General features: G+C 38.0%; 1 protein-coding gene across 8 annotated transcripts in view; it reads left to right on the top strand.

Annotated features, from left to right (window-relative positions):
* FAM19A2 (family with sequence similarity 19 member A2, C-C motif chemokine like) overlaps positions 1-15,956 on the top strand; it is a 165,417-nt gene that overhangs the window by 129,372 nt on the left and 20,089 nt on the right. For all 8 annotated transcript variants that reach the window (XR_001861686.1, XR_001861684.1, XR_001861685.1 and 5 more), the window contains 2 exons: positions 10,078-10,230; positions 11,190-11,314. Coding sequence is in view for 2 of the 8 variants with exons in the window: in XM_017733175.1 (XP_017588664.1) it covers positions 10,078-10,230; positions 11,190-11,314 (278 nt within the window). In the remaining 6 variants the exon portion in view is untranslated. The remainder of the gene's footprint in view (positions 1-10,077; positions 10,231-11,189; positions 11,315-15,956) is intronic.

Below are 15,956 nucleotides of genomic sequence, written 5' to 3'. Positions count from 1 at the left end.
AATAGCTTCAAACTGATAGAGTGTAGATTTAGATTAGATATTAGAGAAATATTCTTTACTGTGAGGGTGGTGAGGCACTGGAACAGGTTGGCCAGAGAAGCTGTGGATGCCCCATCCCTGGAAGTGTTAAAGGCCAGGTTGGATGAAACTCTGAGCAACCTGGTCTAGCGGAATATATCCCTGTCTACAGCAGAGAGATTAGGAACAAGACCTTTAAGGTCCCTTCCAACCCAGCCGTTCTAAGATTCTGTGAAATTAGTTTCTGGACGTTAAAAAATAAATATCTTAATTGCAGAAGCAAGATCACACATAAGCAGTTATATGTGTGTTGCAATGGAAATAAAACACAGGGACCCAGCTGCACCTGTCTTTGGGGAAATCACGGTTCCCCTTCCCTGGGCTTCAGCTGCTGTCTCCATAGAGGCACCTCTAAGGGCCTGAGATACTTTTTAATAAGGATGAGAAGGCTGCAAGCAAGCAGTTCAAAAGCACTGCTGAATATCCCTCTCCATCTTGTTGCACTAATCCTATTCCATAGAGACTTCCATACACAGTATTTTTCTTAAGGCACTACTTAGGGTGAAGGTGTTGTGCCAGAGGGTCATGCAAATACAGGGAGTTAGAAACACCCTTCCTTTTCTTTTTTTTTTTGATGCATCCCCAAGAACCTGTTAATTTGTCATCTATACAATATGCCCTGAGACCATTTGGGTCAGCTAGAAAGAAAAGAAAATCAATAATGAGAGTAATCTAGGGAAACAGGAAATATATTCCCCATAATTGTGTAAACTACAGGCTTCTGACATGCTGAGATTGAGGAAAAAATGTGGGGTTTTTTGTATTCTGCCAAAGGCTGAAGGCTGCGCTGAGACATGTGCTACTGCTTCTTGCTGAGTTGAGATATTTGGCAGAAGGCCCACAGAGAGAGTACGAGAAAATAAAAAGTCTTTGTGCCAAATGTTCTTTTGAGTGCCTGAAAGCTGGATTAGTCTTTTTTCTCTGTGAAATCATATAATTAGTAATCTCAAGCATCAGCCTGGTAATTTGCAAAATGTCTGCACACTTTAATATATCGTTTGCTGAACATGTTTGATAACAACCTCAGAGATACTGGGGCTTTTGACTTGTAGTATTTATAAACTGCACCTCGCCCTGAGTGGTTTTCTACCAGTTCTACACAAACTTTCTCATGGATTGTGTCAGCCCACAGCTGCTGGAGAAGAAATGTGGGAAGAATCTAATCTACAAAAAGCAAAGTGGCTCCATTTCTGTCCCATAAGGAAACATGGAGCCTTTGCTGCTGTCATCATCCTTTCATCCACTCCATTGCCTGGCAAACGGGGTGGCTGTGGCAGAACAGCTTCTCTATGGGCACCTGCAGTGGGAGGTGGGGAAAGATCCCTGTGGCAGAACAGCTTCTCTATGGGCACCTGCAATGGGAAGTGGGGAAAGATCTGGCAGGCAGGCTGCTGTCAGGGAGCCCAGCTTGTGGTGAGGACTGGGATAACATGCAGAAGCTTCTTCTCCTCCTCTTCCAGTGAGTGGACATATAAAGAGCTGTAAATCTCCAAAATGATTGCTGCTTGTGATCCTGTCTCTGAATGCTCTGTGGTTGTGTGCACCTAGAGATTACCTGATTTCAAAATTAAAAAGTCGGACCGAGGGAGGGCAACACTTTAGGCTCATATGGAGAAGAGGGAATTATCCTTCAGGCTACCTGAAAACTAGTTATGTTTCGAGTTCCTGTTTCTTTGGCAAAAGTTTGGTATGAAGTCATAGTTTGTAGCCATTGCCATAAAAAGGAACTGACTTCTGAGAGAGTGGAGGTAAGCATATTTGAGTAAGACTGGCTCACTCCTGCCAGAGGACTGATTGAATACAATTAGCCTCAATAAGGCCAGGAGATGACTGTGGACTCTCCAGGTCCTACTGAGAGAGATCCTACATGAAGTTCTCCATCTTTAGTTTTTGTTTGTGAGAACAGCTGTGACTATGCCAGCTTGCTACTTTATTCCAGTAAGTCTTTTCCTCTCTAAGTGGACATAACTCAGTCCTTCAGTCCATTTCAGTGCATAGGTTTTGGTATGAGAATATCTGAGGCTAGATCTCACAGGTTCATTAGTGAGCTCTTCTCAGAGGAATGCTTATATTGCAGTTTTCCTTGATTTTTTTTCCAAAAGGGAAAATACCTTTCTGTACAGATGGCGGTAAATGACGGCTGGCAGACAAACCAATGGATGAAATTTTTCTTTGGCACTGTGCAGAAGATCATGCTTGGCAATGTGACTGTGGCAAACCATTCATTAGTTCAGGTTTTAAAGGCTAGTGGAGATGCTGTGTGCATAGCGCTGTTGTATGAACTCTGCTCATCATCCTTCACCCAAGTGGACTAACCGGGTTAATTGAGGGGTAGAGGAGCTGGGCTAGCATCTGCAGAATAAACACTTACCAAGAATGACTCTTGTTATTTTAAAATGATTCTCTCAGGAGAGAAAACATCATGTTGAATCCAAGAAACCTGGGAGGAGCTGCAGTTAGCAGTATTTTCTGTGTGCGTTGCCTACAAGTGGCACTGCTAAAGTATTCCAAGCAATCAGCTATGGTTTTTTTAGCAATTCACCTGAGAACCTATCTCAAGATGCAAGACACATCAGAGTAAAAGAGAAATGGAAAACAATGCTGTACTTTTAACCTAAATTGATTCTCTACTGGTGTAAGTAGAGCATAGTCTATCTGAACTTTTCAGGGCCCAAAGTGACCAAGTGACTTGCAATAACTGTAGCTGAGCTACAAAGCAGGGAAACGTGATTGTAGTAAATAGGACCTGTCAATCAGGTGTGTTTTTAGGGTTTTCAGAAATAATTGTATGGGAATATATAATACATACATTGATGAGGGTTGCCTCTCCATTGCCTCTTCTCAAGGAACAGGCCCAATTCCTTCAGCTTTTCCTTTTAAGACACATGCTCCTGTCCCTTAATCATCTTTGTATGACCCACTCCATGTCTCTCTTGTACTGAGGAGCCCAGAACTGCACACAGCACTCCAGATGTGCCTCACTGGGGCAGAGTAGAGGGGCAGGATCACCTCCATCAACCTGGCAATGCACCCCAGGATATCACTGGCCTTCTTGGCTACAAGGAAACAACCATGGCTCATGACACCTTGTATATATCCAATGTACCTCATGTCTGAAGGGAGGTTGTCAAAAGGATGGAGCTCCTCTGTGGTCCCTTCCAACCTTACCCATTCTATGATTCTGTGATAGTGTAGAATAGGATAGCACAAAATTTGCATTTTTTTCCTGTTGATTCTATAGTACAACCCCATATTTCACCTGAAAATAAAGCAACATGAGTACCTTTCCTGAGCTGCACCACAACTGTGTCATGCCTCATTTTCACCACTGAGGACTTACCACTGAGGCATTACTGCCGTGTCTGTAATTGATTTTTCAGTTCACTGGCCAAACAAGAGAAAAAACCAACAAACAAAAACACCAAGTAAGTTTTTCAAAAATAAAAAAAGCTCTGTTTTTGATAATTTTTGCAATTTAAAAAATCTCATAAATTTTTCAAACCAATTAAAAAAATGGTACAAAATAAAATAATCTTGTGGATACAATTCTCTTTATTTAATAATCTTAATTCATCATACTTTTCAGTCACGTGTCTAGACTATATACCATCATTTGCTCAATTACTGTAAGACGTGTTGCGTACTCAATTATCAGAATCTCAGTTGCAAATCCAGACGTCACCTTTATTGAAAAAAAAAAAAATTAGTCTGTCATTGGCATTCTGATCCAAAATCACCTATCAAACTAAAAGCATCGAAACAAAAATGTTTTGAATTTCATCTTTAAAGGTAATGTTCACTAAGGTTACTGTTGATGTGTATCTACCACTGCTGCTTTGGGATTTAGGCATCTTTTCCTGATGTCTGTGCTGCCAGTTCTCCCTCTGGCCCATGGAGCTGAAACAGAGGTGGGCTTTGTTTTGTGTACACAAAAGCAAACTGAATCTTGTGTTCCCAAAATCTTGGCTGTCAGGTTTTTGCATGCTAGCTCAAAGAGAGCCCAGAGGTCTAGCTGCAACCTGACTGCACTAGGGCAGGCACAGCCACACACAAAAGCGCAGGCAGACGGGGGTGCGCTCCTCACCCGAGGGGGCTGTCCCTGAGCTGATGGGAAGGCACACAGGCAGAAGCAGAGAAGTTGAGGGAGGGGACTCTCCATGTAAGTTCCACGCAGAAGGTTCGTTGAGATGAAACAATGGGGGGCAGGACACCGAGAGCCAAAGATCTGATGGTGTCCAGGGATTTTATAGTGGGGATAGGAAAGGTGGGGATAAGGGATACAGCCAATGGGATGCTTGACAGGAGGTGGGGTTGAGCACAAGGGAACCAATGGAAATGACACCAAGGAGGGATGTAGGGAAGGAACCAATGGGGTGTCAAGTACAACAGAGCTTTCTAGAATTAATACGTATTAACTTAGGGGAAAGGAATATTAACAAACTTATACATAAAACAGGGAGGGGAAAACATGAACCTATCACATAAAAATATATAAACTGAGGAACAGAGGGATTATGGGCTCTCACCCTAACTGCAGAGTGAGGCATTAAGCTTCGGTGCCTGACCACCGCAGCTTGGTGTCTGGTGGATCTTCAGGGGTCAGGGTGGCTGCAGCCATTTGCACCTCTACACTTGGCTGCTTTTCTCCCAGCTGCACTGATTACTGGTCAAATCAAAGATTTTATCCTTAACAAAAAACTTTACATTGCTTGTGTCCTTAGATCACAAAACTGCAGTAATATCAGAACCATTGCTGGTAGAGTTGAAATAAACTAGGTTCAGATTTTTCCCTAACAGCTGTTACATGGATATTACAGAAAATATTGAAAAATGTTAAAATTAATTGAATGTAGGAATTGGATAGTGTATTTGTTTTCATATATTTTTGTCTGACATTTAAAGAGAAAGTTTAGATGGAAATCCTGACTTGGCTGGGGTTGTATAAGATTTTGATTGCTTAGCAGTGGCAGCTACTAACACTTATTAAACTATTGAAAAATTGCAACAATATTGTGTGAGAGTGTGTGTTTTGTGTATGTGAGGGAGATTTTGCAAGTTCGTTTGTATTCTTCCTATCTACAGTGACACACTGAGACTGATATGACATACTAAAATTGCTGAAGTGTAGCAGAAAAATAACCTACATTTGTTTTCCTTGTCAGTCAGTATGAACAAAGCAAATAAACCATGTGAACAAGAAAACCCTCTTTTTCCCGGTTATTTAAGGGTAGGGCAGTGATTTAGAGCCCATTCTGGAAAAATGGTAGATTATAACCACTAATTTGACTTATTTTGTCAATAACACCCGATCACACATTTGTTTGAGTATTGTGGTATAGAGTAGTGACTAGTCACTTAGGGAAATGGATGAAGTAAGTTGACAATGTCCTGAAATACTGTCTATTTTTCCTTACAGATGATTATTTAAAAGAGTCGTTCCATTATAATCCTTAATGTGGATATAATTTACATAAATAAAAAATGCATATGTACTCTACTTTGAAAGACGGGGTTACTGTACTATTTCATATCGGACATCTTCCTGATCATACCCTAGGTGACAAAAAGGCTAAAGTGTATAAAATATTGGATGCAATATGGATTGAGACTCATGGCTAAGTGTAATTTCCATTCTTCTATTTATTGCTGATGCTTCTTTTTTTCAACTGTAAAAGAGACACAAACAAACAAAGCTTTGCAGATTTTAAATAGTCTCTGTGACCTTAGAAAAATTACCTGATATAGAATAAAATAAGATACATTTATTTCATGTAAGAGTACAGAGCTGCAGTTCTTGTAAGGTGATACAGGAACTGGTTTCTGCAAAAGGAGTTAATCATGTATCTGTGGCTGCCAGCTCCTTCCTCTTCCAGATGGCTGAAATTGCTTCTTACTGGTTCTCTGCACCCAGTTGTAGGAGCTAAACCGGTTGAGAACTAACCCTAAAAACAAAAAAAAGGGAAATTTTTCTGCCGGTTCAAATTCCTCGCTTACCATCTTCACTATCAAATGACAGTATTCATGCAAGCAAGGGATGGAAGAGTGCTGGACAAGAGACAAGGGATCTTCTTTTGCTTGCAGTAGCTGTTAGTCATTAGATGGATTTAACGGTATCACCCAGCTGTGCCAGTGTCTTCGCAGAGAGCATAAAATAGAGCATTTTTGGTATTTTTTTTCCCTGCTATTTATATGTATCTACTGAAATGACGGGCAACCTGAAGACAGAAACGGGCTGTGACTTTATTTTGTTTAGTTCTTCCTCTTTGTTAATGGCCAGTGTATGTGTTGATCCATGACCTCTGCAACTTTCAGGAAAGAAAAGATTCAAATGACTGAGCAGATGGGTGACAGAATTGAACAACAGTGTTTAAGTGTTGAGGCTAGGAAAAAGTGATCAAGATGAACAATAGCATTCAGAAGATTTTCTTGATTTAATACAAGGTTTGCATACCTACACCAAATACCTTACATTCATATTTGTGAGCTGAGTTGCAAAAAATAATAATCTTGAGTAGTAACTTCCCTTCTTCCCTGGAGCAATTTTCCCACAAAAGTAGAAGAGTAAGGGTCATAACTTAGTTCCAGATGAACTGTGCAAATGTGACTGAAATGTTATTCACCTGAAGGAAAGAAATCTAAACCTACCATGAAGGAGTAAGAAAAGTTTTCTGTAAAATGAACACTAATAATTGCCTAGTTTTATTTTTTCCAAGAACGTGATACTGATCACTTAAGTTTCTGGTTCTGATTTATGAAATAGATATTGATGATTTTGCTACATGAAAAAAAAGCTGTAAAAGTGCCAGATTAATTACAGGACATACCATTAACAGGTGAGATATGGTTATGCCTGTTTTCCAAGCTCCACAGTGCTATATGTTCTGGAACATAATTTTTATATATATATTATGTTATGTACAATCATCAGGAAAACTTTGCAGTCTGTACACATAGAGATCTCTGAGTCTCTTTCTTCAGTCCCTCTCCACACTGATTGCAGGAAGGACTACTTGCATTAGCAGGGAATGAAATACTGTTTGCAGTGGTTTTGAATAACTAATTTCTGTAGGATTACAGAAATGACATTCGGTTCCTCAAACAATTTCTGCAAAGCAAGCAGCATACTTTGAAGTCTGTGCTAGGAGGAAAAGAAACAAAACCAAAATGTGAATCTGCCAAAGTACTATCCTCCTTTTGTGGAATGATTCAGTGGCTTAATGAGGCTAATTTGTTTTAGGTTGTGGGAAATCCTTTATCTACTGCATAGAAGCTTTAATTTCACACGAATGTGACAGATACTGTACTTACAGCACTGGAACTTAATTATTTGACAGCATAAGGACCTGAAATCCCTGCTTTTCCTCTCAAGGAATTTTCATAGCATATTCTAGATGGCAAATAGAAACTAGGGGTTGCTTAGCCTAGATTACTCAATGTTTGAAATATCTTTGTATATTTTTCTAGGATGTTTTGGTTTTATACCCAGAAAATTTCAAGGCAGCTTTATTAAAGATTCCCTGAATACTATCAATAAATAGTATGTGGTTATTTTTTGTTCTCTTCCATTATTCATGTCTTTTCACCCTTTGAAATGCTTTTATGTATTGTACATGACTATGACCATTTCATTTCATTACACTCTTTTTCCATAATAGTCTTACAATGCCTGATTTTGTCCTCCTAATTAGTACAAAGGAAGCTTTCAAAATTTTTGTTTCAGTGTGAAAATTTCCCTCCCAGAATTTTACAATAGCTCTTTTAACTGTCTTCCATTCCTGATGGCTACTGGTGTACTTTGTACTTTATTTTCCTCAGCAGTTGTATTACAGCATTTCTGTAGACCCAGTAAAGCAGTGTAAAGTTATATGATAAGCGAGTGAGGACACAAAATTTCAGGATCGGCGATATGCAGAATACAAATTAAAACTAATATAGTGAAAAAATAAGTGGTTTGAAGCTCTCATCCTACCACTAAATTTACTTTCTTTTGTAGATTCAGTGTCTCGGGTTTGTAACGTACCTTTAATAAAATACAATTTAGTGAATTTGTGTTAGGATGAGTGGGTATAAGATGTGTAATTGCCTATCAAAATAAAAGTTAATGTGAACATGCAAAAGCAGGATGTGTTTGTTCTACTATATATTATACATTCCCAATATATCCTAGAATAATTTCTTTTCCTGTTCACAGATAAAAAACTTTACAAGTGTTTTATTGACAAAAAAAATGAATGTTTATTAATGTTATTTAAATTGCTTTATTGGCATGTATACCAGTGGAATTAATTGAAAAATAATTAAAAGTAATTTTTGGGGCAGCCTGTGCTGGTAGCTGTAAAAATATTTGCTCATTGTCATCAAAGGTAAGAAATACCAGAGATTGCAAAGTTCAGGCAGATAGTATGAATTGCTTTCCTCATCCTCTCTTGAATTAAAAATTACAGTTAGAAAGTGAAGAAAATCGGTGTTTGTACATAAAGAGATTTTCTTTCTTCCTAGATTTTTTTATTTAAATGTAACATTTAAGCATATCAAAATATGATGGATCATGGGTTAATTGTTTGCTGTAGCACAGTTGTTTCAGCTGTAGCACAGCATGATGTGGTGGAGTATAATCAAACCTGACATAGTACAATACATTGAGTGATGGCAAAGACCACAGACTGTTCACTGGAATTTGTTATACTGAAAAATGCATAATTCCCCAAAGAAACATTTAGCAGCTTATGTTTTGTTGATGAAGACCTGGAGTCTAATAGATGTCTGTGGCTTTTGCCTCTAGGAACATTCATGGGTTCCATAGCCTACATCAAGTTTTTTCCTACCTCAGGCCTTTTAGGAGCTGACACTGTGCAATAACAACTGAGTGAGCTCACAGATCCGTGTTGGGCTCCTGTTCTTAGGGCTTTCTCCTTGTGGAAGCTGTTTATTGTTTGACATTAGGGATATTAAAGGTAGCTGAAGCATTCAGTACACAGGCTTTGCATAAAGCACACAAAAATTTAAATAGCAGCAGAAATAAAGGACACATATTGCTTCACATAATTAGTGTTCCTGCCCATACAAGGTTGTAGGTCAATACCAGCTAAAGTTCAGATTTTTTAATCTCTTTCTTCTGATGGTAATGAACTACCCCCAAGAATATCTGGTCTTGTATAAGTAACTGCTGAAAGTTCAGTTAAAACTACTTTTTCCGAACTCCAGATCGTTTGGTAACTGACTTTTTAAGAGTATTTTGGTAGCTCTCCTCTTACGAAATTGGTCCTTTCATTGAACTCCAGCAGTATTATTCTGGTGATCAGTTAGAGCAGCATGAATGGGAGTGATAGGTACAGATATGGAATAATTAAGATTGTCCTGCTGCCTCCCTTGTTTGAAAGATTTTGTTCCCCATGATCTCAAACTTTGCAGTGCCAGGCAGAAAAATTTCAAGTGTGATTTCTTAGTAGATTTTATTTCTGGGTTTCATTTGAGGGCTTTCCTTGTATCCTGCCAGTTATTCTCTGTCTGCCTGTAGGAAGGTTTTGGAATACCATGTCAAAGTCTGTTCTGGGCATAAAGTCTGAAGACAGATTCTGAAAACATATGCATATAGGGGTATTTTACCATTGATATACTTTCATTTCAAAGTTTCTCCCATAGGGAAAAATAAAAAAAATTGGTAAAGATACACAGCTGTTTATGGGAGTCCAGAAATTAATGTAGTTTCTAGGTTACTTTTAAGTTTCTGCTTCCTGCTTCACTGGAACAGGCCCATATGCAGCCTTATCCAACTGTTCTTCTTTAGCCAGTGTTTTCTGCCTGTGATAGTTATACTACATTTGGAAATGAAATCAACTCTTCATTCTAGTGTTAATACCATTGTAGTTTTGTTTTCATGTGTGGCAGATTACCTTACAGAGCCAAGTTTAATGCATTTCTAATTAAAAAGAATCCAAACCAAACAGTATGATGTTACTTCACGAAGTTATCAAATTGTTCATCTTCTTATTTTCACAGCTCACCATGTTAAAACTGGGACCTGTGAAGTGGTGGCGCTTCACAGATGCTGCAATAAGAATAAGATAGAAGAAAGATCACAGACGGTGAAGTGTTCCTGCTTCCCTGGGCAGGTAGCAGGTACCACCCGGGCAGCTCCTTCTTGTGTTGATGGTGCGACTCCTTCTATTGCTTCCTCTTTGTGTTCCTAGGAGTTTTTGCTGGCTTAAGGTCATTAACGAGACCCACTCCATTACAGTTAACTATTTAAAGTAAGAGTAGGAAAGCTGCATTTTGAAGGGGGTGTCCAAGGTGAATGGGAGGAAGATGGAAAAATTAATTATTTGCTCTTGCTCTGTGGAAGTGCCAAACAAAATTATTAGATGCCAGTGAAAGAGGCCCCTTGAGACGCTAAATTTGATCTAACTAAAAGAGGATTCTCGGAGTTGTATGAAATTCACTTAATTAAAAGTGTTTATGCAAAACCTACATAAACATAATTTTTATGTGCTACAGTCTTACACCTAATTTATATATTTACCACACTGGAAAGAAACAAGCAGACAAACAGAACACAGTTCTGTTTTTAAATCTTTTTAGACCTACACTATTATTCCTATTCACAGTGCAATATTAGTGTCTTAACAATTCTGGTAGTCTCATATGTTTTATTTGGGAAAATAATAGCTGATTTTTCACATCTCTTTCTCTGAAAGAGTAGCAGGAATCACCCTTTACATGATCTCTTTAATGTTGATATGTTGTTGGCTGTCAGAGAAGCTGTAAATATGTTGTCATTGGGGAATAAATTTAATCAAGCTATGCTAGGCTATATTGTAGACCAAGCAAAAGAAGAGATTCTACTTAAAACTTTGAAATCTGGCTGAGCAAGATAAAAATGAGGTTGAAAAGAACTGCTGTGAAGAGATTGACTTTGAAACACATAGCACCTTTTGCAAATTGGAAACCGAATTTCTTATGAAGGTTCTGAGGTGGCTGAAAATTACAGACTAGATGTCACTCAACGTATTTCTAATATATTCCTGGAAAATAAAAGAAATGTTGCAACATAATGATATATTAAAGTGTCCATTTCAACAAAATGCAAATATATTTGTTTTCTTCTCTTACAGCTTCAATAGTGGAGCAGAAATGGTGGTGCCACATGCAACCGTGTCTTGAAGGGGAGGAATGTAAAGTTCTTCCAGATCGTAAGGGATGGAGCTGTTCCTCTGGGAATAAAGTGAAAACAACTAGGGTAGGTATGATACCAACCTGACATGTTACCAACAAGTTAAACAAAAAAAAAGGTGCACAGGAAATTAGGTGCACAAAGAAGACCTAAGTTGAGAAGACTAAAGAAGCATGGGAAGACAGTTGTACTGGGATTGGACTTCCTGGTCCTGCACACTTTTCTCAGCATACTTTTCAATTGCTTGAACATAGTAAGCTGTGTGCCAGACCTTCTCAGGTAAGCACTGGGGATAGTAGAGTTGATCCCTTCAACTAACAGTAATGATCAAATGTATTATAATCTAATATGTATTTCTCTCTGAAATCAGTTGCACAAAGTCTGTACACTTTGCTAAGCTCTCAGTTCACAGGATAGCAAACAAATGCATTTTTATCAGTTACATGGAATTATCATATTTCTGCATAGAAAGTGCTGAGTATGGTAAGCATTTGATGTGTCATTACAGTATGATCTGGTTCTTTCTATCTTGTGTGACTGGGATTTACTAAAAAGTTTTGACAGAGTTTCAGGGAGTTACTTTCCTCCATTTGACACTTTTCATATTATTGGTTCAAAATTATATTAACAGAAATATATTTGACAGTCATCATATGCAATGCCTGACAACAAAGTAAACGTCCTGCCATCTTTGCATTTTAGTGGCTAAGAGAAACAGAAGAAAAAAAAATTCTTCAGATGAGCACTGAACACACAAATTTCCTAAAACTACAGCATTGTATCTCAGCAGGGTCAACACAGTTCTTCATCAACATACAAAAGATCAAAATGTACTCTGAAGACACATATGCATGTGTTTAAGTATAAACACCTTCCCCTCTGCACCCCACCACACATACTCATGACTGATTTTTCTTTTAAGTATTTAATAGTTTGTAGTGTCAGTCCATAATGTGCTAGAGTGGTGTTTACTCTATGCAGGTGTTTGAGTAGCTACATAATTTTATTGAATTCTTCCTTGCATAGGCACTACATTTCTGGTACACATTGGTTGTGGTGAAATGTAGCATGCACTGACTGAATTATATTCCTTCTGTTCCATAGAGAGCTCTATGTGTCTCAGTTTCTGTATTTATAAGTCTCTAAAACATTTTGACATTCTTTGAAGGAAGGATGCTTCTTAAATGTTTGTTTTACAGTTCCCTTCCTGAATCTGCTTTCAGATGTGTTTCTTCTGAAGATAAACTTGATGGAATGCTGCCCACACTTAACTTTGTGCATGCCAATGCAAATCTGATTATATGCATGTAAAATGTATGTGCATGTATAATATAATCAAAAGGAACTAGACAGATACTTAATAATAGAAATAGAAATAGAAATAGAAAAAGAATTGTGTGTGTTTTGAAATTTTTCCTGATTACTACTACATGACACTATTAGTGTTACAGAATACTTGACATTTTATATGTATTGAGAGTGTTTAACAAAATGTGGACCTGGATTATATTTCTGTAGGAAAAAAAAGAGGTCAAAAAGGGGAAAAAATCAATTATGATTGCTTTGATGAGATTGCTTCTTAAAAGTTTGTCAGAGTATAGGTTTCTCTGCATTGGTTGAGGTTATGGAATTTTTTCTGGTGTTAGTGATCTAAAGAAGCCCAAGGCTCTTATCTTCAGGAGCTTATGCCTTTATTGTGAGACTTTTAGGTTTGTCTCTGCAGCAGCTGGAATTTTCTTGTTCTCCATGGTGGGGGCAGTCCTCAGGACTCATTTCATACCTCTTCAGTAATGATGCTTGGAAAAGCCAGTCATTTATTATATTTGCTGTGATAAAAACTGATTCAGTATCATGGCTACCATAACCTGCTTACAGACCTAGCACTACTAAAAGGAAGTACTAGTCACCTTAAATCCCCACTATTTGTTCTGCTTTCTTGTTTGTCCAGATGTTGTATGATTTCCTCCTTCTTCCTTCATTTCCCACAGGGCTGCAAGGCTGTTTTGAGACAATAGCAAACTTGAATTCAAATTTCTGACTAAAAGTTGACCTAAGTAATTGAAACCAGGTCAGTGACAGGTGAATCAAAGTCTCTGTCTTTCAGGTACAGGGAGCTGTGATTTTAAGAAACATCATTCTGATGGTCAGTAAAATATATATTGCTACTGGAAATATGAGTGGTTCTTTGTGTTAGGAGAGTAGATTATTATCAAAGGACAAGCACTTTTCCTTAATATGTAGTTACTATTGTATTTTGTAGCTCCTCTTTCTGCTCCCCAAACTCTATATAAATAAAAGGAAAAATTCTAAATTGCTCTGTTGTTTCAAAACACCCACCCCCCTTTTTTTGAGAAAAAAACAAAAAAAACTGTACAGAGAGCCAGTATTAAGAAGTCATGAATAATAAGTTTCTGACTGTCAAATGAAATAAGCCATATGCAATTATCATGTATAATGTAGGAGCATAAAGAAAAAAAGGCAACTGAACAGCTTGGGCAATTTAAGTGGATTACAGAAAAGCCTTGTCAAGGCTTTCCTGAAAGGCAAAAAAAAAGTCTATCTTCACCTCAGAACATTTTCTGTAAGTTTGCCTCCTTCATGTGCCAAAATCCTAACCCAATTACCTGCTGAAGTACTGTCTGCTCTTCTACAGGATAACAAGTTCAAAGGTAGCACCTACGTTTCCACATCTCTTAATAGTTAACCTTTATGTTAGAAACAAAAACAGTAGAGGAAGGAGATATTTTGGTTGTCCACCTCTGTTTGCATTTTTAATCTCACTATTGTAAAAAATTATGATACTGACTTCCTAATACTTATGGTATTAGTCACTAAGTAAAAAGGGCAGATGAAAAATGGGAGACAACGAATTGGTTTTTTAAAAATGGGGTCTATGTGAGGTTTTACATTTTGTTCAGTTATAGAGATCTAATAAGGTCATACATGAATAATGAATTAGAAGTACTCAGAATTCAAATGTTAAGAAAACTAATTTGGAAATTATTTACCTTCAGAATACAAAACCAGGTATTGTTTTCCTAATTTGTTTGCATATTGGTGAGAAAAGGCTGATGTTAGGAATTAACCATAGAAAAGAACTGAATAGAGAGAAAAAGTGTGTATGAATCAGATGAGTACTGAGTTAACTTGTGTTGATTTAGAATTGACTATTTTGGGTCTATGTAGCCTGCAAGAGATGAAAGGGAAAAAAGCCAATGACAACTTAGGTAAATCAGTAATTTTTTTGACTTCATATAAAGAAATATGGGCTTGTGTTCCTGGGCGTAATACCACAACAATAGAGGATGTTCATGAATACATTAGGAGAATTATGAGATGATTATGAGCATAGCTGAGATTTTACCAGGCACACTTGGGCATTCTCTTCCAGGATGAGAAACTGTTGTGAAAGGAAACAATTGCATTTTTTTCCCGCATGGTTAGTGTCAATTTTTGATACACAAAACCCAAAAATTTTGTCACATTGCCCTCTTTAAATGGGGACAAAAGTGGTTAAAAAAAGTGAAAATCTAAACTTTTTTTTTACATTTGAAATACTCTTTCTTCTTACAGCCTCTTTCTAATATAATTATTTTAGTTTCAGAAGTTCTCCTTGTTTCCTTTCTTTTTTGTTTCCTTTCTTTTCTTGCAAAATAGGAAAATGTCTGTATTAAAAAAACCCTAATTTTTCCATCAGTTGAAAAATATATCTTTATTATATATAAAACTGACAATGACATTTAAAAAATTCTCTGAGTTTGTATCAAACAGATGAACCCTTTACAAAGATGGAAAACTAACATTTTGCAGTCAGATAACAGCTGAAGAGAAAGAACTAAATATTCCTCTTCGTTATGGGGTATATTCTACATCATATCTCTCTCTCTGTATAGGGCATTTCCCTGGGCAGATCTAGAAGCCAGGCTTTATTTGTAATTTTAAGAACAGTACATTGCCCGCTATCTCTACCAAACAGGCAGACTTTACATAAGAGCACCAGAAGGTGCACATAATCTGTATGAAAGTGCATGTTGCAGTGCCTCCTGGGGTCCCAGTTCTCCAGGCATCCACCCTGGGACTAGCCTGCAACATGTAATGGTTCCTAGGTGCCTCATAAACCTGTTTGCCTTTCCTGCAGAAATTAGAGAAAAAGAACAAGGTAAAGTGCTGTATCCCAGGTCTCATCTTGAGATTCTGGAGGTGGAACATGACTGAAGAAGTGTGTACTTGCTCCAGGCAGTGGGACAGTATTCCTGGGCTGATATTTTATGAAGATGTAGAGAAATGTGCATTGGTATTTGTTACGATCCTGTTTAAACCCAGAAAAGCAAAGCAAGCTAAGTCTCTGTGCATAAACCGGAAAGAATTTAGAAGGTTCAAAATATCCCCAGAAACGAGATTAAAACCAAATGAGGTTAGGTGTTGATGCCAAAATATTGATGTATTTTATTTAAGAGTAGAGAGGCAAAGACAAGGGAAGAGAAAAGAAAGAAATAGAAAAAAGAAGTGTGCGTGGGGGGTGGGGGAACAGGGAGAGGTGACAGGGGTTAGGTGGAAGCAGATCACCCATCCAAGGGTCCCGATGACATCTCGTTGCTCTCCTCCATCTGATCTGCTGGTGGTCAGGGTCCCCTGCTGCCAGGGCCACGCCCCTACATGCTGCCACACGCCATGCCACGCTGGCACACCACCACCCAAAGAGGACAAA

Source organism: Corvus brachyrhynchos, unplaced genomic scaffold (genome assembly GCF_000691975.1).
Source record: "Corvus brachyrhynchos isolate BGI_N302 unplaced genomic scaffold, ASM69197v1 scaffold32, whole genome shotgun sequence".
Classification (NCBI taxonomy): domain Eukaryota; kingdom Metazoa; phylum Chordata; class Aves; order Passeriformes; family Corvidae; genus Corvus; species Corvus brachyrhynchos.
Note: the sequence above shows the minus strand (reverse complement) of the source record. Positions and strands in the feature narration are given on the sequence as shown.